The sequence below is a fragment of the Microtus oregoni genome, unplaced genomic scaffold (assembly GCF_018167655.1).
Source record: "Microtus oregoni isolate MIOR12 unplaced genomic scaffold, Mior012 000010F_ref0000083, whole genome shotgun sequence".
Lineage (NCBI taxonomy): Eukaryota > Metazoa > Chordata > Mammalia > Rodentia > Cricetidae > Microtus > Microtus oregoni.
This window is the reverse complement of record NW_024543069.1, coordinates 44,404,627-44,425,996: the sequence shown is the minus strand read 5'-3', so window position 1 is coordinate 44,425,996 and position 21,370 is coordinate 44,404,627. Positions and strand designations below refer to the sequence as shown.

The window sequence follows — 21,370 nt, the reverse complement described above, 5'->3', positions numbered from 1 at the left end:
CTGTGTCCTTGATGGTCTGTCTCTGATCATTCTTGCTCCACACGCCTTCTCGTTGCTTCTGCCTCTGGAGGAAAGACCAGAGACCAGTTCTAGGACAAGACCAGCCTGTTTCCATCAAAGTCTAAATTTGCTTGTCCTTCTGCCTGGAGCAGCCTTTCTCTCCATCACCTCTCACCTCCCTGGAGTGGGCTTCCTGATCCTTATCTCAGCTCCTGGCCACTGTAAAGTTTAACCCTTCTGTCTTAGTTATTGAAGAGACAACATGATCACAACAACTCTTCTAAAGGAGAAAGCATTGATTTGGGGTAGCTTGCAGTTTCAGAGATTCAGTGCATTTTCATCATGGTGGGACATGTTAGAGTGCAGGCAGACATGGTGCTGGAGCAGGAGCTGAGAGTCCTACATCTTGCGCATCAACAGGAAGTGGTCTGCCTCACTGGGTGTAGTTTGAGCATAGGAGACCTCAAAGTCCCCACAGTGACGCACTTCCTCCAATAAGACCACACCTACTCCAACCAGGCCACACCTCCCTTTAGTGCCACTCCCATTGCAGGGCCATATTCTTTCAACCACCACACCTATAAACCATCATTTCTGTATTCTCTGTGAATATTTTCTATTTTATTTCTAATAATTTGCCTTGTCCCTCTTTCTCATAAGAAAGCAACTGTAGAAAGAGAATGTGTTTATCTGTTATAGGGGTTTTCTGGATTCTTCTCAAAAGAAGGAATTCTGTAGAGAAACAGTTCCAGTGGAAGTTTACAACCACAAGACAAAGCAAGCGATCTGAGGAGAGTTTGAAGTGGGCTGTCCCAAAGGATGGCAGCACTATGGATTCTATCTTGTGGATTTTAAGGAATTTCTTAGGAATATCTATGAAGGAGATGGTATATTCATGGGGCAAAGTGAGACTTTTTTATCCTCAAATCACAGGTGGGCAAGTCTTCCTTCTGAGTATTTCTCCCTGAAATACTCTAGAAAACCCCATGAGGGGGTGCCAAAACCATAATGTAAAGAATTATACTGAAACTGAGTCTTTTGAGGGTTCAGACCTTTTGCTATTGCACATGGGTGGGGAAGCCTGGGACCACCAGTAGTAATGCTGCAGTTTCTCTCTCTCTCTCTCTCTCTCTCTCTCTCTCTCTCTCTCTCTCTCTCTCTCTCCACACACACACACACACACACACACACACACACACACACACTGACACACAGAGACACAGACATGTACATGCATGTGAGCACATGTACACTTAAACCTACTATGTTAAACATAACCTAGAACTCAGTCTCCGCAAGTACAGTCCTCAGCATACACTTTGTGATGAGAACCATGCCCTTCAATGGGGTGTATTGAGACAAGCCCTGGGCAGCATGGACTGCACAAACTTGGCCTGAGATCCTTGTCAACCTTATCGCAAACTTGCTTCTCCTGGTGCATCTTCCCCTGAGTAGCATGACCTCTGCCTATTGGGCCTTGGGATAAGCTGTCGAGGAGGTGCATATGAGGGCATTCGCTCCTGGGAATAGAGTAAGGGTCTTCTTACTCTATTACTCTCGTGTGTGTGTGTGTGTGTGTGTGTGCGAGTATGTACCTGCACGTGTGTTTGGGTTGTGCTGCATTGTATGTGCACGCATGCATGTGTGCACAGGATGCACATGTCTAGCAGTCAGAGAACAACCTCTGACGTTGGTCTTTCTTTCCAGTCATCTTGGAGACAGAGTATCTCATTGTAGGCTGCTATGCACACCAGGCTAGCTGGTCTCCAAGCTTCTGGAATCCTCTGCCTTGCATCTTCCCAAAGGAAGGCAGTATTACAGACACATGTGCTATTGGACCCAGCTTTTATTGTGGGCTCTGGAAATAATAACTCGGGCTCATGCTGCCACAGCAATCTCTTTAACCATTGATCCATCTCCATAGCCCCTGATATCTGTATATCTATATATCTTATATGTAGGGGTAAGCTTGCCTATGGCTTGGGGCTTGCACACTCATTAAAGTGTTATGAAGCACATCCTTGCCATGCACTGTGCAGAGAGTAGTGTGGACAGTCCTCGAGAAGGATGTGATATTCCTTTAGGGAGAGAGATAGCATACATATGGAATGGTCATCTTGAAACAGGAGCAAAGCCTATTCTCCCGCCTCCTCCCCCAGGACCCACAGTTGCGATGGCTCTCATCACATGAGGCCTTCCCATGTTCTTTCCTGTCCACAGCTCCATTCTGAACCTGCCAGGGGAGTCAACACTGCGGCGAGACTTCCTGAGACTGCAATTGGCCAACAAGGAGCGCTCAGAGGCCCTGCGGCGGCAACAGCTGGAGCAGCAGCAGCGTGAGAATGAAGAACACAAGCGGCAGCTGCTGGCTGAGCGCCAGAAGCGCATCGAGGAGCAGAAGGAGCAGAGGCGGAGGCTGGAGGAGGTGAGTACCACCAGGGCCACCACTGCTGCCTCGGGCTTGGCACCACCTGGCCGGTGCACCTGCTTATTGACCACATCTTATAAAAAACACTTCCTTCATTCTCAGAATGGAGCTGTGATTTCTACCCCTCCATTTGTCTATGCCTCTTAGTCTTTTCTTGACCATCTTATTAAGACACCATCACTCTCCTTGCTGGAATGTTCTACTGCTTATCTCTATTGACAGAGGCTCTTACCAACTTCAGACATCCTATATACAAGTCAGTCTCTCCATTGGAATGGACATGGGCTTCTTTTCTCCCCTGGCCTTCTCTAGTGCCTAAAATAGCATGTAACATATATTAGACACCTCAGGAATGTTTGTGGAATGAGTAAATTAGCATGCAAATTACTGAGCTAAGGATGAAGGCAAACGAAACTAACTAAACTAACTAACTACACCACGGTTGGTGGGCAGGTAAGAAAACGCCAAGTAGTTAAAAGAAGACCCTTTTAAAAGTGTCTTAATTCTCTTCTGGCACCGGGAGCCATGTTCCTAATGCATCCTTCCTGCAGCAGGCAGGCAAGAACTGCTTTCAGCAGCCGTTGTTAGTGTTGTCTGCACAGGAAGCCTCTCTCTGGCCATGGCCTCTTGGAGGTTACATGCCACACAAGGGTCTCACCCGTAGACATTGGGGAAATTGGGAGGCGAATGAGAGGGTCCCTAACTGTGTGGGAGGAGGGTGGTAATGTTAGGGGTCTCCCTATTCCAGTCTGCTCCCTACTCATGGGCTCCCTTGTTTTGCCTTTGAAAATGGCTCGCTAGAGAGTTGAGAGGGCCGGGGCTGCCTGATCGGATCACATTTAACAACCCATCAAGGTTCAGGTTCCCTCATTTACATCTAGGAGGACTTCAGGGCTTCAGGGTTGCTCTCCAGTAAATCCTGGCAACCCTGTCAAGCCTCGGACATTGTTTTCAGACCTTCAACAACAGTAACCCTCTACATGTACGGTGATTTGTTGACTGAATGACTTTGTGCAAGCTCCCCGGCAGGAAAGTGCTTGTGTGTGGAATCCCGCACATCATTTTCTCTCGTGAATTCTTGCTTGGTTTTCCATTTTCCTTCCCCTGTCTATGCTATGAGATGTCCGAGATTTCCACCTTTATTTATCAAGTGACTGAGTGATGTTCTCAGCGATTGGGAAGCACCGCACACACAACATTTGACAGGAGACAATGAGGACTGAATGTGAGCAAAATCCGTGAGATATGTATATAAAATGCTGTAACAAAAGCTATTATTCTGTGTGCATGCTTTTAAGTGTGTAAAATTAAACAGAAAAGAGATGGAAAACAGAAAGGCCAGTGAGCAAGGAGGGGCAGTAGCTGCAAAGCAAGGCTGCACGCTGGTCTCTCAGATCTCTGTGTCCGGGGTGTGCCTGAAACAGGTATGAACTGGAACCTGAGCTATAATCCTCAGAAGTGGACTTTGAGACCACTGTCACCAGGGCATAATATGCTCTCCAATCTGCATGTAAGTTTCAGACACTCCTGTAAAAGATCCCCACCCCAGGAGACGTATAAAGTTTCTGCTTTCTTCTGTTCAGAGTGTGGTGGGTGGAGGCCCTGTGGTGGGGTGTAGCCAAGTGTACCTGTAAGGTGTAGAAGTGACCTCTGGTTGCTCCCAGGGTGCAGACCCAGAGTCTTAGATTCTGGTAGCTGGGCTGAGCTCTCACTGCCTGCAAGCTGCCCAGGCAGCTCTTACACTGGCCTCCAGCCAAGGGTCACAGTTTCCTTTAATCTCTCAGACCTTTGGAATACCATAGACTTTGCTCCTCAGACTTAAGACCTCCTCTTTCTAGTGGATCTAACTCTCTGCTGAACTGCTTCCCGAATATCATCTGTCCTTTGTCCTGCTTTCTTGGTGAAGCATGTCCCAGGTTCCAGCTTCCCGGGGGTATCACAGTCTCCACTACTTGGGCTCCATCTGGTTACTGGTTAGTTCTTGGTTGCAGATCAAAGGCGCTGGCCATGTATGTAGCCCTAGAAAATTCACACTATCAGGCTCATAAGCATTTAAAATTTGCAAGATTCTGACCTTGTGGAGAGCAGATGTGGCCTCATGCATTTTAAAAATGTTTGTGTGTCTATGTATGTGTTAATATTCATGTGGATGTTTACATGGGTGTACACATGTTCATGTGTGCATGTCCTTGTGGTACTCGTCAGGCTTGGCCCATCATTTTTTCTGGTGATGGGTTTTCTCACTGGTCTGAAACTTGCTGAGTAGGCTGGGCTGACCGGCCAGGAAGACCCAGGGACCTTCCTGCCTCCACCTGCCCAGTGCTGGCTTTAAAAATATGTCCCAGGACACCCAGTGATTTTATGTGGGTTCTGGGGATTGAACTCAGGTCCTCTTTTTTGTAGAGCAAGCACTTTACTCACTGAGCTTGCTCTCCAAACCCAGTTGGTTTGTTTGACACCTGAGTTCTCTTGGCTGTCAGACTTAGGTGCTTAGTCAGTATATGTAAGTAGAGACTGCTCATTCATTTCCCTGGCCACCCAGAACCGAATAATCACACAGAAACTATATTAATTATAGCACTGTTTGGCCTATTAGCTCAGGCTTCTTATTAACTAACTCTTATATCTTAAATGAACCCATGTCTATTAATTTATATTTTACCACGAGGCTCGTGGTTTGTTACCTCTTGCTTCTTGAGCTGCCTCATGGCATCTGCCTCCTTTGGCAACTACATGGTGTCTCTCTGTCTCTGCCTTCTTTCTCCCTGTATCTTTGTTTGGACTTCCCACCTAGCTGTATTCTGCCCTGCCATATGCCAAAGCAGCTTCTTTATTAGCCAGTGGTAATAAACCATTTTCACAGCATACAGAGGGGAATCCCACATCAAGTATAAAGTCTTCCCTGATGGTAGCTCAAGATGAAAACATGTTTCAAGTTCAGGGACTTAGCTACAGAGTCTATGTTTCAAGTTGCTGTTCTTTATATCCTAGCACTGTCCTGTATCTCGATGGTATTTTGCTCTCACAGCTGATACTCTCTGAACCATGGCAAAGCGGCTGTACTCAGGAGGCGTCCAGCTTTGAGCTAGGTTCTCCTTCACACACCAGGCCAGAGCTACTGAAAGGCCTCCTTTGTGTCCTTCGGCGGGAGTTACAGGAGCATCTTCCATGGGTGTGAAAAAGGCACTGTGCCCAGAGGGACCCACCCTGAGGTCCACGGCCCGAATGGAAGGGATCTGGCAGCATGAGGACGTGAACCCTCTGCTGTGTGGTAGGCAGTTTGAACTGGGCTTCTCAGAAGATTCAGGAGCATGAGGATTTGGTCTGTTACACTGGCTTTATCTCTGTCCTTTTGGACCTTTATCTCACCATAGATATATCCAACCAGCAACCCACAGACAGGTACATGAGGCCACATGCAGCCCAGAATTGCTATGAACATAGCCCAAGCAACTTACTTAAAACATACCAATTTTTGTGTGATTTTTTTTTCTGACTCTGTTGTGGTGTTGTCAAGAATAACCTCTGTAGATGTCAATGTCATCGCCTAATGTTAAATGTTATAGTTCAATAGAAGAAAGCAAATTGTGACCTAATGGTTGACTGTAAGTACTGAACCTGAATAAGGACAATCCTTGCCACCAAACAGTCCCCTCCTGTGTCCCTGTCCTTATCTGCCGTCCTAACCTGTGACTAACACTTGTGACTCTGGTGACCAGCGCAGGACCTCGGGTTGCATGAACACATAGAAACTGTGGACGTCTGCAGTTCTGTTTGAGAACTATAATTGGGAATTTTATTCCCAATTCCGGAATAAAGGTCTCCCGGCTGCCTACCTGGTAGGTATCACAGGAATGGTGGGCTGGAGCTCTCATACTTGGTGACCTCAGATGTCATTTCCCACCAGGAGTCCCTAAGGGATGCTTTGTAGGCCTTTTGCTTTGGACATGTACCTGCATGGATATGGCTAGGATCTAATCAGTACTGGTAATTCTCAGAAGGACTTTGATTATAGCTGAATGTAGTCATAGATTACTTAGAAAAAGGACATGACCTGTGGCTGATTAAATAGTGGTGAGCAGTCCAGTTTTGACCGGTTGTTGCAGTAAAATGTGTAAATTAGTTCCAGGAGCTTGCTGAAACTCAGCCAAGGTGAGTCAGTTCCTCACTGGTGACAAAGCTGTAGAGGGATCCTCTCCTAGTTTTCTCTGACTCAGTAAGAATTTTATTGCTCAGCTGGAACAATCTCTACCCACGGCACTCTGCACCAGAGTCGAATGGCCTTTGGAGGGGCTGAGACCCTGCTTTCATAATAGACTAATGAGTTTAGATCAGGTCCCTGGGGCTGATTGATCTTGCATAAGAATTTTTGATGTATTTCAACTTGCTAGGAGTATTTTATAACTCCTTTCAATGGGAATATTGTTAAGTCACAGACTGGATCAAGCTAACCCTAGGAGCTGTTGCTGTCAGCCCGTCCTCTACCCTGCATCGTGTGAGTGACCAAGCTTGCTGTCCCCATTGAAGTCATCCTGAAGACAAACCAGAGAAATGGAGACTTAGATATGGCCATCAGGGGGACAGATCTCCTCAAAGACACTTCCTGTCTGCACGGAGATTCACCTGATGCTTGGGTTTGGGAAAATTTCATATTTCGGTGTTCCCTCATTCTCTGCCAGCCTGTGCTCATGTCTGCTCTTAGTGTTCACTTTTCTGTCAGGATCAGAGCCCAGGTTCGCAGAAGCTGTGTGGCTGGAACCCACATCTAGAGGAGACACTGAGACAAGCAGCTGTTCTTAGAATCTAGTTTCTCCAAAATGCAACAGAACAGCCCTCTCCCCAGTGTAGAGAAGGGAAGCTACATTCCTCTTTAAGTCTCTGTATGTTGGACCTTCCTGCTGCCTCAGTAGGAAAATTCCTTGCTTGGAAGCCTAATTACCCAAGTTAGAACCCACAGGGTAAATGGAAAGAACCAGCTCCCACAATGACCTGTGACCCTCACCCATGCACCACAGCACGGTGACAAACACACACTCACACACTCACTATGTAGATGTCACTCCCCTTCAGACAATGAGGTAGAAGGCTATTGAGAAGGATGTAGTATTTCAATAGGCAGCATCAACTAAAGGAACCGAATGTGTTGGCCCTCCCCTCTAATCTCAGTACTTGGGAGTCAGAGGCAGGAGGATTGCTGTGAGTTCAAGGTCAGCCTACAATGCATTTCAAGACCCTATCTCAAAGGCAAAACACAAACCAATCAGCCCCAGTCCCTCGTGTCCCAAGGTCAGGATACCTGCTTTCCTTCTTAATGGTGTTACTCTGAGTACATTCTTTAGCTTCCCTTTGCCTCAGTTTCCACGCTTCTAACACTCAGGGCAGCGATCACATCTTGTGCAGCTATTAACCAAGCAGTTCCAAGAAACCTCGAGCATATTGCCAATGTGCCAAGTTCCGGGGACAGTAACTGTTGCTGCTTTGAATAAAGCCAGAGGAATTTTCCAGCGTTTGTACTTCTTCCTGCACACAGTGAAACCTTGGGTGTACAGAAATAAATGTGCCAGAAGGCAAGCACCTTCCCATGCCTTAGAACGCATGCTTGTTACACGCCCACTCAGAATGTGGTGGGAAGGAAAAACAGTCTGGTAGGCGGGGATAAGAGTAAACTACACCACTTTGTAGGCCAGGAGACCGGGTGTAATCCAACTCTGTGGTCTTGGGAAGTTTACTTAACCTTGCAGAACCTCGGCTTCCTTACGTGTATGTTCAGCAAAATCATATTGACTTTGGAGGCTTACTGTGGGAATTGTGAGACAAACATAGGCACAAGGCTTAGTCCTATGCCTGGTGCAAGAAATAGGTGAAGATTTGTGTACAAATGTTTTGTGTATTCTAGAACAATGAGAGACCAAGTCACCAAGGATTATTTATTTTATTTTTATAGAGAGTATTTGTATTTATTCTATTTTCACTAATGTGCCTTCCCTGATGATCACCCCTTTGTGGTGGCCTTTCTCTTTGTATCATTTGACCTTTTGCTTGCTGTCAGCTGGTCAGTAGGAGCTGGCCTGGTCAGTACGGGACAGCGTACCTAGGGAGCACCTTGCTTAGTAGGGCCGCCTGCCACCTCGGGAAGTCTGCTTTTGTCAGTGGAACCCATTGGACTTTCTGAAGCTCTCTCCTTTGAAAGATAGTCTCACCTAAATTTCTTTCTGTCATTGTCTTGGTTTTGTATTTGTCGTTTGGATAAAACACCTGACTAAAAGCATCTTGGGGGAAATAGAGGCTTGTCTTCATGCTGCAGACTTTCATTGAGGTGAAAAAAAGAATAGCAGAAACTCGAAGCAGTTGGCCCAATTAAATCTGTAATCAAGAGCAGAAAGAGATAAACACAGGCATGCTGCCTACTGACTAGGTTGCTTATACTAACTATGCATCTTCACCTCTAAAGTCCAGGCCCATCTGTGCAGGGAATGGTGCTGCCCAGAGAGGGTGGTCTTCGGTCTTCCCACATCAGCCAACAGACAAGACAGTCCTCCAGAAACATGTTAATCTCATCTAGGCAGTCCCTCTGCTGAGGCTCCCTCTCAGGTGGTCTCTAAGTTGCGGCAAGTTGACATTTAAAACTAACCACCACAATCGTTAAGTACAATCCTTTCGTCACTACCATCGAGTGGTTATTTGAAGGCTTGTCCAAGATCTAAGCAAGTGCCACAAGAAAGAGATCTTGTCAGGTCTGAGCAATAAGCTTCGGCCATTAGAGACACAGAACCTTAGTGCTTATTTTGAAGATGGACGTGGTCAGCTTTGCTGCCAGTCTCCACCCTGCCATTTTCTGCCTTAGTCATCTTGAGCAAACCCTCATTATTTTTCTTCATCAGCTTATAATTAATAAAATTGGATAATAATCATTTGTGACATTGAGTTAACTCATAAAAAGCATTTATAACAGTATCTGGTGATCCCGGGGCATGGTGGCATGTGCCATAACAGTATCTGGTGGTCTCTGGGCAAGGTGGCATATGCCTGTAATTCAGAACTTAGCAGAAAGAAGCAGAATTATCAAGGGTAATATAGTATACATAGTTGAGGCCAGTTTGGGCTAAACAAGTCTGTGTCTCAAAAGACAAGCAAGGAAGGGGAGGGTGCCCCACTACTCAGTGAGTCCCCAGAGAACTCGATTTTGAAGCAGAAGGTCTGACTTTGTGTGCAGTTCCTCTGAGTCCTGTGGGGGGAAGATTTTAAACCCTATGCTGAGGTTAGAGATGCTCATGACATGTGACCTTTCTTTTCACAAACCCCTTCCTGTGCTTTCTAAGAATGCAGAGAACTGCCTAGTATCTGGTACCTACAGCATCTCATGTTACAAAACAAGATTAGAGTTGGACAGGTGATACCCCTTGGTGTATCTAGAGTGCCTTTGTTACACACATGCAGATTTAGTAACCAAAGTCTGCCTGAATAGGCATCAAGGGTCACAGGCCTGACCTCCATCATCCCCGGTCTTCTCGCAGCCTCTTTTGTTATGGCTAGTCCATGTGTCTTGGATTTCACAGTTTCCTTAGTTACGCCTTGCCTTGGATAGATGTACAACAGAAAGGTTTCATTGGCACATTTGTTCACATGCCACTGAAATGAAAATGTTTTCATTTCTACTGGTTTTCTTCAGTGAGCAGCCTGAGTAGACACCACCTGGACAATGAGCTCAGCCAACTGTTCTTTAAAAGCAAGACTCGCTCTGACAGTGTTCCTCAGATGGACTCGCCCCGCTGCCTCCTCCCTCGCAAACCCGTGGCTGTGGCAGCACATTCCTATGTTTTAACAGCTCCTAAGATTGGAAAATGTATCTTGTTATTGATTCAGCCCTTGTGATATTGCTACATCTAAATACATTCTGCCAAATACCTAAAATGCCTTCAACATCTCCTTTCTACAGGGGATCTAATTTAGCACCTTGGGTGTCAGCACAGACAGCCTGGAATGGCCCTCTCTGTGAATGCAGCATCCACAAACTCATTCACAATGCACTTGTTTCCATAGCAATCGGTCCCAGGGTCTCTCACTAGGGCTTTGGAATGTCAGGGTGGAAATGGAAGGGTTTTCTCTGCACTTGACAGTTATGCTTAACTCCAGAGCCTTTTTTTTAGGGGTGACCACTACACCATTCTGGTTCCTCTGGGGAAGACCTAATATCTGTTCCTGGGGAAACCGAGGTCTGGGAGATAACAAGGAGCTCATGAATAATCACATTGACTACCATTCATAGCAGAGACAGGATTAGATTTCTTCATTAAGCTTGCTCAAGGCAAAAAATCAGCCTAGAATATTCTTTTCCCCCTTTGTTCATAAAAGAGCAGCCTGCAAGTGTATACTCGGGGAGCTTAGCCATGGGCTGTCTGCTGATCAAAAAGCACCCTTCAGCAGAGACGAAGTTTTCTTCTGGCCACGGATTGGATCAAATGTAGAAAAGTTCTTTCTAGCCTGTCCAGTCTTTTCCCCATGCTCTCTGGTCACTGTTTCTCTGAAAAGGGGGAAAAGGTTAGGGTCAAGACAGGAAAGAGAAAGCTTGCAAAAGCACAAGATATCTTTTACTTGGTGTGCATGTACGGGTCACGACTAGGCAGACTGTATAGTATACCCTGGCTGTCCACTTACCAAGGTCCAGACTTGGGTAAGATACTGGTCTGGGTGCTGTGGTGGCCTTATCTGTGCAATGGAGTTTTGGGTGTATCCGCCTCAAAAGGAGGGGAGATTTTATGAGTTAATAGGTATAAGAGCCTTAGAAATGTATGCGATACCATAAGAGGTACAAAGATCATAGAACTTTGATCCTATTATTTGGCATTGTTATTCATTTCATTCTTTTTATTACACTGTTGCATTATAACATTGGAGGTGCCTGGTCACATCATCATTCTTGTGCCCTACCAGTAAAAAAAAAGAAGAAGGAGAAGAAGAAGAAAAGAAAGAAAGAAAGCAGGAAGGAAGGAAGGAAGGAAGGAAGGAAGAAAGAAAGAAAGAAAGAAAGAAAGAAAGGATGCTTGGCACTCCACCTGTAATTGCAAGGCACAGTGCCCTCATTTTAATGATCTTTCCCAAACTGCAGCTTGGGCCAATGCTGTGCAGACACAGACTCTCCAGATATGTGTCAATGCCTTCGTCACAAGTACAACTCCTGGGAAGCTTGGGGTGAACATTTCCAGTTAAAGTAAGGAGCATATGTGGTATGTGGCCAGCACGATGGACCACGGTGGCCCTTTCGTTGGAAGCACCTTTGATCACAGAGCCCCTGAGCTGAGGGGATGGTTTGAGACACTTCCTGCGGAGAAGGATGTCATCCCACAGCAGCTGCTTCCCATTCCTCCAGAGGACAACCAGATCTGTCACAGTCTCAATGGGTCCCCTCTCACCACTTTCAGGAGGTCACTCTGGAACTTTCCAAGGGCAGTCCAGCATTCTGCATATCTCTTTCATTCCGAATCTTTGTTTTTACTTTGTAACACAGCACATTCTTGCTCAGATATGTGGGGCTACTGTATTAAAAGTTTAGGTGATGATATCTAACTCCACATATAACACTGACTAATCCATTACATGTTTATAGAGAACATATTTCTGACCCAGTTTTTTTTATTTTTTTATTGATTTTATTGAGCTATACATTTTTCTGCTCCACTCCCTCCCTCCTCCACTTTTACCTTCTCCCATGGTCCCCATACTCCCAATTTACTCAGGCGTTCTTGTCTTTTTCTACTTCCCAGGTAGATTAGAGCCATGTATGTCTCTCTTAGGGTCCTCATTGTTGTCTAGGTTCTCTGGGATTATGAATCATAGGCTCTTTTTCTTTGCTTTATGTCTGAAACACACTTATGAGTGAGTGAGTACATGTGATATTTGTCTTTCTGTGTCTGGGTTCCCTCACTCAATGTGATGTTTTCTAGCTCCGTCCAAATGCCTGCAAAATTCAAGATGCCATTATTTTTTTCTGCTGTGTAGTAATCCATTGTGTAAATGTACCACATTTTCCTTATCCATTCTTCGATCGAGGGGCATTTAGGTTGTTTCCGGGTTCTGGCTATGACAAACAAATCTGCTATGAACATGGTTGAGCACATGTCCTTGTGGCACGGTTGAGCATCTTTTGGATATATTACCCAAAAGTGGTATTGCTGGGTCTTGAGGAAGGTTGTTTCCTAATTTTCTGAGAAATTGCCACACTGACGTCCAAAGGGGCTGTATCAGCTTGCATTCCCACCAGCAATGGAAGAGTGTTTCCTTTACCCCGTATCCTCTCCAACATAAGTTGTCATCAGTGTTTTTGATCTTGGCCATTTTTACAGGTGTCAGATGGTATCTCAGAGTTGTTTTGATTTGCATTTCTCTGATGTCTTAGGATGCTGAATATTTTCTTAAGTGTCTTTCAACCATTTTAGAGTCCTCAGTTGAGAGTTCTCTATTTAGGTCCATATCCCATTATTTTTTTACTGTATTATTTGTTTTTTTGATGACCAATTTCTTGAGTTCTTTGTATATTTTGGAGATCAGTCCTCTGTCTGATGTGGGATTGGTGAAGGTCTTTTCCTAATCTGTAGGCTATTGTTTTGTCTTGTTAACCATGTCCTTTGCTTTACAGAAGCTTCTCAGTTTTAGGAGGTCCCGTTTATTAATTGTTTCTCTCAGTGTCTGTGCTGCTGGGGTTATATTTAGGAAGTGTTTTTCTATGACAATGAGTTCAAGTATACTTCCCACTTTCTCTTCTGTGAGGTTCAGTGTGGTTGGCTTTCTGTTGAGGTCTTTGATCCCTCTGGACTTGAGTTTTGTGTGTGGTGATAGATATGGCTGACCCAGTATTCCTTCTCCAAGCTATATTTCTCCTCTCTACCCCACTACATTAACATTACAGTTAGGAAACATTTTCAAATGTGGATGTTTCCCTGGGTTCATATAATGGGAAATTTGGCATGTTGCAAAGATGTACATAAAATCAAAGCCTGCTTGTTGCCTAAAATTTGTTATCTTTCTCTATTACTTTTCTTCATTCTAAAAAGAGAACCCAATGTAGCTTATAGTGGTTGACATAGAAAATATAACACATAAGAAAATAAACCAAAGAGGAACATAAGCTTAAAGAGAGAGGAGAGTTGGAAGCAAAACCCTGGCTGGTTCATCGAGTACTTACATCACAATACTCAGTGAGCACAGCTGGCGGATGTGGCCATCAGTGTGACTCTGGGCATCCTAGCACCTAAGAATCACAACAAAGATGCTGCTACTCACGAGAGAGGAGAGGATGTGTTCTGTAATGGATATACCCAGGAATGACTATGTATACCCACACCTGTGGGAAGTCTGTTTGAGGGTGGCCGTGACAGCCTCTGGAAGGAATACAAAGACTGGCAGCTTTAATACTTCTTCATTGAAATTGACTAACCAGCTTACTTGAAAACAACAGCCACTTAGGAACATCCTAAATGGACCAGCAGACCGAGGATCAGAAAACAGCATCCACCTAGGAACGTCCTAAATGGATCAGCAAGTGAAGGACTAGAACATCCCGTGATGGCTAACCTTCCTTGTCAGCTTGACTGGGTTTCACATCACCTCCAGGCATGTCCAAGGATGTCTCCAGACAGGTTTAGCTAAGGATGGTGACATCATCTGCTGAACTGAGTGTCTAGACTAGATTAATAAGAAGGAAGGAGAAGACAAGCTGAGCATTGCTTTCGTCTTCGCTTCCTGACTCAGTGGGACCAGCTGGCTCACCTTCCTAACTCCATGTCTCCCCCACCATGATGAACGTACCTCCACCGTGAGCCAAGACAAGCCCTTCCTTCCTCAAGTCACTTCTATCAGGTATTTTGTCTCTCAGGCAAAAAGTAACAATTCTGTGGTGCATTGCCACAGAAAACAAAATATGACATTAGGGCCATGCCTACACCAAAATAATACGGCAATGGTTGTATTAACCTGAAGGCCATGCAACGCGGTTGCTAACATTCACTCCTCAATCAGAAAAAAAAACACATTAAAACTCTCTTAAGAACCAACTGGATTTCTAATTTTAAGAAATTCAACTTTTGGCAATGCCTCCAACAAGGTATAAATGATAACTCCTAGGCCCCTCCTCACGAGTGTGACATTTCCGCCAAGAGCTGTCGTCTGGTTGGTTGAAGACATTCTCTGTGATGGCAGAACATGATTATCATCATACAAAATCAAACACAACCTGAGGATCCTGCTTCAGCCATCGCTCTCCCTTCTTCCCAGTGCAGGCTGGTAGCCCCGATTTATTTTCATACTTTGCTCCAACATTGGCAATAGTTGTACCAGGACCAGTTGTGGTGCTGGGGCTGTTTGGTTTTTAAAGCATTCTCCATCTCATAGTGGCATACACTGTGGTGACCTTCTGGCCTGGAAGGGCTGTCCAGAGGCAGGTCTGCTTCAGTCTGCCGAAGGCTTTCTTTCCCTCTGCCCTGGTTTTTGCTTTTCCTTTGGCTATGGCAAACACCCAGACTAAAAAGCAACTTCGGAAAGAAAGGGTTCACTCAGCTGAAAATTTCACCTCGCCATCCATTATCCCATGAAGTCAAGGCAGGAGCCCAAGCAGCTAGCCACATCATTTCCGCAGTCAACAGCAGGGAGAAACAAAGGCATGCTGCTTGCTTGCCTTCAGCTAGCTTTCCTCCCTCTGCACAGCCCAAGCCATGAAATGGTGCTGCCCGTGGTGGACTGGGTCCTGCTCTACCAACTGTCAAGACCATTTCCAACTGTCAAGCCGGATGGTGGTGGCTCATGCCTTTGATCCTAGGACTTGGGAGGCAGAGGCAGGTGGATCCCTATTCGAGACCAGCCTGGTCTACAAGAGCTAGTTCCAGGACAGGCTCCAAAACCACAGAGAAACCCTGTCTCGAAAAACCAAAAAAAAAAAAAAAAGAAAGAAAAAAAAAAGAAAAAAGACCATTTCCTACAGACATGCTCACAGGCCAGCCTGAGCCAGCAATTCCTAATTAAAACTCTTGTCCTGGGGGATGCTGGGTTGTGTCAAGAAGACTGTTAAAATCAGCTAGCACATTCCCCTTGGGCTGTTCCTCTGCCCTTTGGTCATCAGTACAGCAAATATGGGTAATGCCACAATTGAGAAGCAGCCAAGGCAGAAGCTGGAGGGCTGGAAGATGGCTCAGCAGGTAAAGGGGTTCTGTGATATTGCAAAGAGCCATGGTCCAATCCCTAGGATCCATACTGGGTGGCTAGCAGCAGCCTGTAACCCCAGTTCCAGGGGAATCCAACACCCTCTTCTGACCTCTTAGGGCACTGCATGTGTGTGGTACATATAAACTCATTCAGGCTCATATATGTACATGAATAAAAATTAAGTAAATAAACCACTTTTAAACGACAAAACCTGAAATAAAATCACATAATAGCTTTCAATCTAGATCACAAAATTAATCAAACAAACACAAAAAGTAATATGAAGTGTGATGTAATACATGTCAGTAGTACTGATAAGAAGAAAATACCAAAATGCTTCAGGAGGATAATGTGTTAGTGTCTTCTTTTCCCCCAAAGGATTTTACTCTGTTAAGTTCCAAAGACCTTTTCTTTGAGACTGAGTCTCATTATACAGCCCTGACCCTGACCTTAAACTCAAGGTATTCCGTCTGCCTCAACCTTTCAACTCCTAGCTAGGATTACAGCACACAACACCAGGTCTAGTGTCTAGTACAACATGCCTTTACATGTTAGGGCCCATGTGAGAGGTTGAAGTGGAGCAGGAACTGAGCATTGGCCTTGTCTTCTAAGAGCTGCTTTTAGAGAGAGCCCCCAAAGGCTTTGTAAGGGTCTCCTTGAAGCCAGAAGTTTTCTCTGGCATGTTTTGGTGTGTCCTCTCCAACAGCCCTATGCCCAAAATAGAGAGACTGTAAAAGATCTTTCTAGGCATGGCATCAACCTTGAGACACCTAGTCGGAAATTGGCAGGGTGCCTTCAGAAGGCAGGGGAGGTAATTTATTTTTCTAACTTCACAGCAGGAACCGAAGCCCAGGCAGATGCCTCTGTGTGTGACCAGTGGCTGCTCTGAGTGAGATCATTATTAATTATTAGCCACTTTTGAGTGTCTTTCTCAGAAGCTGCAGAATACTTAGGAAGCCCTACCTTCTTCGGTTGCAGTCAATACTGTGTGTACCGTTGCGTGGGAACCCGAGTGGCACGTAATTACAAAACAGTATTGATTCCTGGCAGATGGACCGAAAGCGGACAAATCTTCTACATAAAATTCAGCTAAATCTTCCAAAGACTTGGTTATTTTTTTTTCCTCAAGAAAGAAACCAATAATAGTAACAAACTTAAAATGTTAGCTGAATGAGGGCTATTTGCTGCCAGAAGACTGATCAGTGCACCTCGTTATCTTGTTATCTGGGCTGGTGTAATTCACATCAGTCGAGTGTTGGAAATACCTCTACTCTGGGGCTGCCATCGAAATTATTCACTCAGCTTTTAGGACGAAGTTTACCTCTTATGTTCCTCTGAATTATTTTTTCTGTGAAGTGAATAATTGCTTGTTTGGAAACAACACACCCCTGTTTTTCCTTCTCCTCTTTGTTACACTGTATGGGATGCTCCATAACCCAGAGCTCTCTCCCCTCTCACATTCAAGACCTCCTCTGTTTCAATTCCTAAGTCATTTAAGAGTGAACCAAAAGCTGAAACCTTTCTTCCTTTGTGCAACTCCTCCTTCCTTGATAGTAAGGATGCACGGTGGTACCCAGCCTGCCTTTGTCACATCATTGGTGCTCTGTTGACTCATGCCTAGACCTGCAGGAAGGCCTCACCCTGCTTTGTTGGTGTCTAATAGTTGTTGGGGACCTTTGCAGAGTGCAAGCCCTGCTGCATCATTTGGCTACACAAAGGCCTCCGGGGGGCTCCTCATCACATACAGTCCAAGATGGACATGTGTTTTCAAGTTAGGAAATGACAGATACTGAGTCTCCCAGGGCAGCTTCTGTCCTAAAATTCTGAGGCCACTGATACACAGTATACCCTGATACGCTGGAAGATCGTAGCTAAAACTACTGCAGCAAGGCTTTCCCCCAGGTTTCTTGGCACTTTGAGGGCCTTTGGTAGACAGGGTAAATGGCTTTACCCTGGTTTTGCAGAACTGACTTGTCAATAGAATGGGGGCTGTTCCCTCTGGAACATCTCATCCTTCCTTGCCATGCGATGAAGTGCTGTGGGAACATTGCAGGGAGTTAGTGGTACCTGGTCTGTTTCCTGAGAACTTCCTAACTGAGGAAAAAGAAACCCAAGCTAGTACTGAGTCTGACACAAAGGCCCACAGCTGATCCTGATGCTACCAGGAGTACTGGAGAGCACATTGTTTTACATGTGATGCTGTCCCTCAGGCTAAATGCCAGTCATTCGGCTCCCGTTATTAGGACAGTCACCAAAGCCATTCCCACGCCCCTACAGTTTCTAGTGTTCTGGAGGTGGGGAATGACATCATCCCTACCTCAGAAGCACCAGCCCCTGAGCTTAGCTCTCAGCTCTCCCAAATCCTCCTCTTTTCTGAAAGTAGAATGAGTCATGTTAATTTGGGGGTTGTCTCCCACATTTTCTGTCTCTCCATCTACAAAATAGTTGAGCATAGGTCCTGGAGCATATGACTGGCGTTGAAGTCAAGTTCTGCTACTTCCTGGGACAAACCTTAAACCGTAACATGACATCGAACAACTCATTCTTCCCTTGCCACAGTATTTGCATGTAAACTGGTGATAAGAACACCTACCTCAAAAGACATTTTGAAGATTCAACAAGATAGACACTTACCGTGTGGATTGTACTATTCGCTCTTGGGTAGGGCAGTCGTAAGAGATGAGAATGACATGAGGTCATGATGGTGTTCCCTTAGCATGGGGCCTTACCTGAGCAAGGAGGTGATGTCTGCATTTACTAATGAATCCTCCAGCAAACAGAAGCAGCCCAGTATGAGCCACAGGGATGTGGTCTAGGTGGGAGTCTAGGAGTTCTGTGGACTCCGCATGTGGCCTTGAATATCCACTCCATTTATTTGAGCCTTGTATCTCTGAAATCTTTGTATGGTCTGATAGTGAAATGATTGATTGATGTAATGCAATGGCTTTCTAGAGTCTGACAGATCGAAGATGGCTGGTCTTTTGTAGCCTGTTTTGGCAGTCCCAAATGGCCACAGAAAGAATATGTCTTGGGGAGAGTCTGCATTCCTGGCAAATGACAACATGGTCCACACAACTCCAAATCTCTTGATATCACCCCTGCTTGTCCATGTGTCCCCCAGTGGCCCGAGAGGAAAAGCCTTGGAGCACTTGGGCATCTGTCCTTGAGAGCTCATGTCTGTTGGGGCAGATCTCATGCTAATCTCACGAGTACCCACCGCTAACATGGTGTCTGCTTGTCACCCACAGCAACAGAGGCGAGAGAAGGAGCTCCGGAAGCAGCAGGAGCGGGAACAGCGCCGACACTATGAAGAGCAGATGCGCAGGGAGGAGGAGAGGAGGCGTGCGGAGCATGAGCAGGTACTGGGAGGTGGAAAGCCCACCCACAACGTGCCCCCTGGGAACTGCAGCACCAGGGAGCTCTCTGGGGCATAGAACTTAGTCTCCAAGGGCTGTTCTACTATGACTTTTGCCTTTTCCTCAAGCAATAGTTCTTACCTGCTCAAACAGACAAGTACACAGCTTGACAGTGTCCATGCTTCCTACCTAAGCCAGGGCCTCCCTGACCTTCCTAGAACTTCTGACTTCCCAGCATGGAACCAAGTCCACTCTACCATCATTGAAGATGAACCATGCTACTCAGCTTATTTCTGCTCTCCAACTCCTGGTAGTGGCTTCTCTAATGGATAAAATCACAGTCTGAGCCAGCGAGCTATGGGATGGATCTGTTATACAGACTGAGCACACTAACCTTGCTCTTGTGTTCTGTGCCTGCTGTTGGCACAGAGCCTCAGAACTTTATAGCATTGTTAATTCCAAGGAGTTTATAAGAAAGGTGCCTAATAACGAGCTTTAACATAAAGCTAGTTTCATTAAAACCAAATAGAGACAGGTAATTGCCGAGCCCTCTCAGTCAGCTGCTGCTGGCACGGGGGCTGTGCTTCAGACTGCACTGAAAGGCTTGCTTTGCTATGGCCTCCTCTTCCTGTGCGGTGAGGTGCTGGGTACGCTTCCCCCTCCCTTCTCCTCCATTTCACTTGGAAGCTCCTGTTACCTATGCAATTACTGGTTCTTTCTCTCTCTTTTCCTCTTTCCGTTCTGCCCAACTCTCTGCTGCTGCCTCTCCAGGAGTACATCAGGCGACAGTTAGAGGAGGAGCAAAGACAGTTAGAGATCTTACAGCAGCAGCTACTGCATGAACAAGCTCTACTTCTGGTAATGGGAAAGTCACACACCAGCAGACCTGCCTGGTGTTCACCCTGAGTGCGTGCATGCTCGCGTGCGTATATGAGTGTGTGCGTGTCTGCATATATATGTGTCTTTGTGTTTCCACCTCCTAACATGCCGATTAAAAATCAACCTACTAAACCCCGGAATCTCACAGAGGCCTCATGTAATTTCCTGACCCAGTTTGCTAAGTCCTCAACACTTTAGCACGCTTTATTAACTCCCTCCACTTGTGAAACTTTAGCATGAATCCAGCCTTATTATAAGTTCAGACTACATTCAAGACCCACCATGTTTATTGCCATGTAATTTTGAAAGCCGTTTGCAACATGCAGGAATACAATCACAGCAAATGGACCTCGGCCACAGAGCCTGTTCAGCCCTGCAGTCATGTGTCCTTTGCAGGCTGTTAGCCCTGCCCTTACATTGGGAACAGTTTGTTTCCTGCTCATGCCGCATTCACTGGAAGACCTTCTATTATTGCTGCTACACGGCTCTCCACATGGGCTTCTTGGTGTACCCTTTTTGTTTTTTTAGTGGCATTCTGCCATCTTTTTAACCTGAAACATAAACTTGCAAATAGCTTGAGTTAGTACAGGTTTTATTTAAAGGATAGCGGAGTCTGGTTATTTATTTGGCTGTTTGATTATTTGGTTATTTGGTTGTTGACTTGGTTGTATACTCTACCACATGTCTGTCAATGACTGAATTACCAAATCAGGCAGTGAATGACTCCTTCTAGGGATGACAGTCTGACTACCCTGCATCCCTGTTGAAATTCTCCAGGGACATGTCACTTTCCGAGTGGTACTCTGTAGGCAACCCGGCATGCCATACGTCATGTTTGTATTGACATATTCCGTGTGGACACTAACACGAGGCCTGAGTTATCTGCGGGTACTTTGTATCCTTCTTGGAATTCTGTTTGTCTCCCGTTTCCCGTTGTCTCCACTGCATGCTTTGCTGATGCTCAGCGTGGCAATGTGGTTCCATGTGGTCACGTGCTCTCTTTGCTCTTCCTGCTCTGGGTAGGAATACAAGCGCAAACAGCTGGAAGAGCAGAGGCAAGCGGAAAGACTTCAGAGGCAGCTAAAGCAAGAGCGGGACTATCTGGTGTCCCTCCAGCATCAGAGGCAGGAGCAGAGGCCCTTGGAGAAGAAGCCGCTGTACCATTACAAGGAGGGCATGAGTCCCAGTGAGAAGCCAGCCTGGGCCAAAGAGGTAAGAGAGTTGCTGTGTCCATTGCTCCAGTTACCACTGGGAGCTCATCCAACGGGAGCCCAGAATCCCATTGTACAGTTGGAAGACACCCATCATAAGAGGCACACCTCACTTCTGGAGGGGCCATGATGTCACTGCAGAGGAATGCTGATATACCTGGTACTGCTTGTCGTAGTTTTCTTGTGCGCCTTCTCGAGTAAAGTAGGTTTCTGTAGGGGAAAAGCAACAAAAATTAGTTTTCCTTATACAAGTCTATTTAGAGGCGCTAGGGACATGGTAAAGTGCTCGCCTCGTAAGCACAAGG

At 45.8% G+C, this 21,370-nt stretch overlaps 1 protein-coding gene across 13 annotated transcripts in view; it reads left to right on the top strand.

Moving 5' to 3' along the window:
- The window catches only part of Tnik (TRAF2 and NCK interacting kinase), a 440,041-nt gene that overhangs the window by 322,530 nt on the left and 96,141 nt on the right, over nucleotides 1-21,370 (top strand). For 10 of the 13 annotated variants that reach the window (XM_041658945.1, XM_041658944.1, XM_041658951.1 and 7 more), the window contains exons 12-15: nucleotides 2,221-2,425; nucleotides 18,868-18,978; nucleotides 19,747-19,833; nucleotides 20,878-21,066. In XM_041658945.1, coding sequence (XP_041514879.1) covers nucleotides 2,221-2,425; nucleotides 18,868-18,978; nucleotides 19,747-19,833; nucleotides 20,878-21,066 — 592 coding nt within the window. The remainder of the gene's footprint in view (nucleotides 1-2,220; nucleotides 2,426-18,867; nucleotides 18,979-19,746; nucleotides 19,834-20,877; nucleotides 21,067-21,370) is intronic. The other 3 variants (XM_041658954.1, XM_041658953.1, XM_041658949.1) reach the window with 1 other exon arrangement.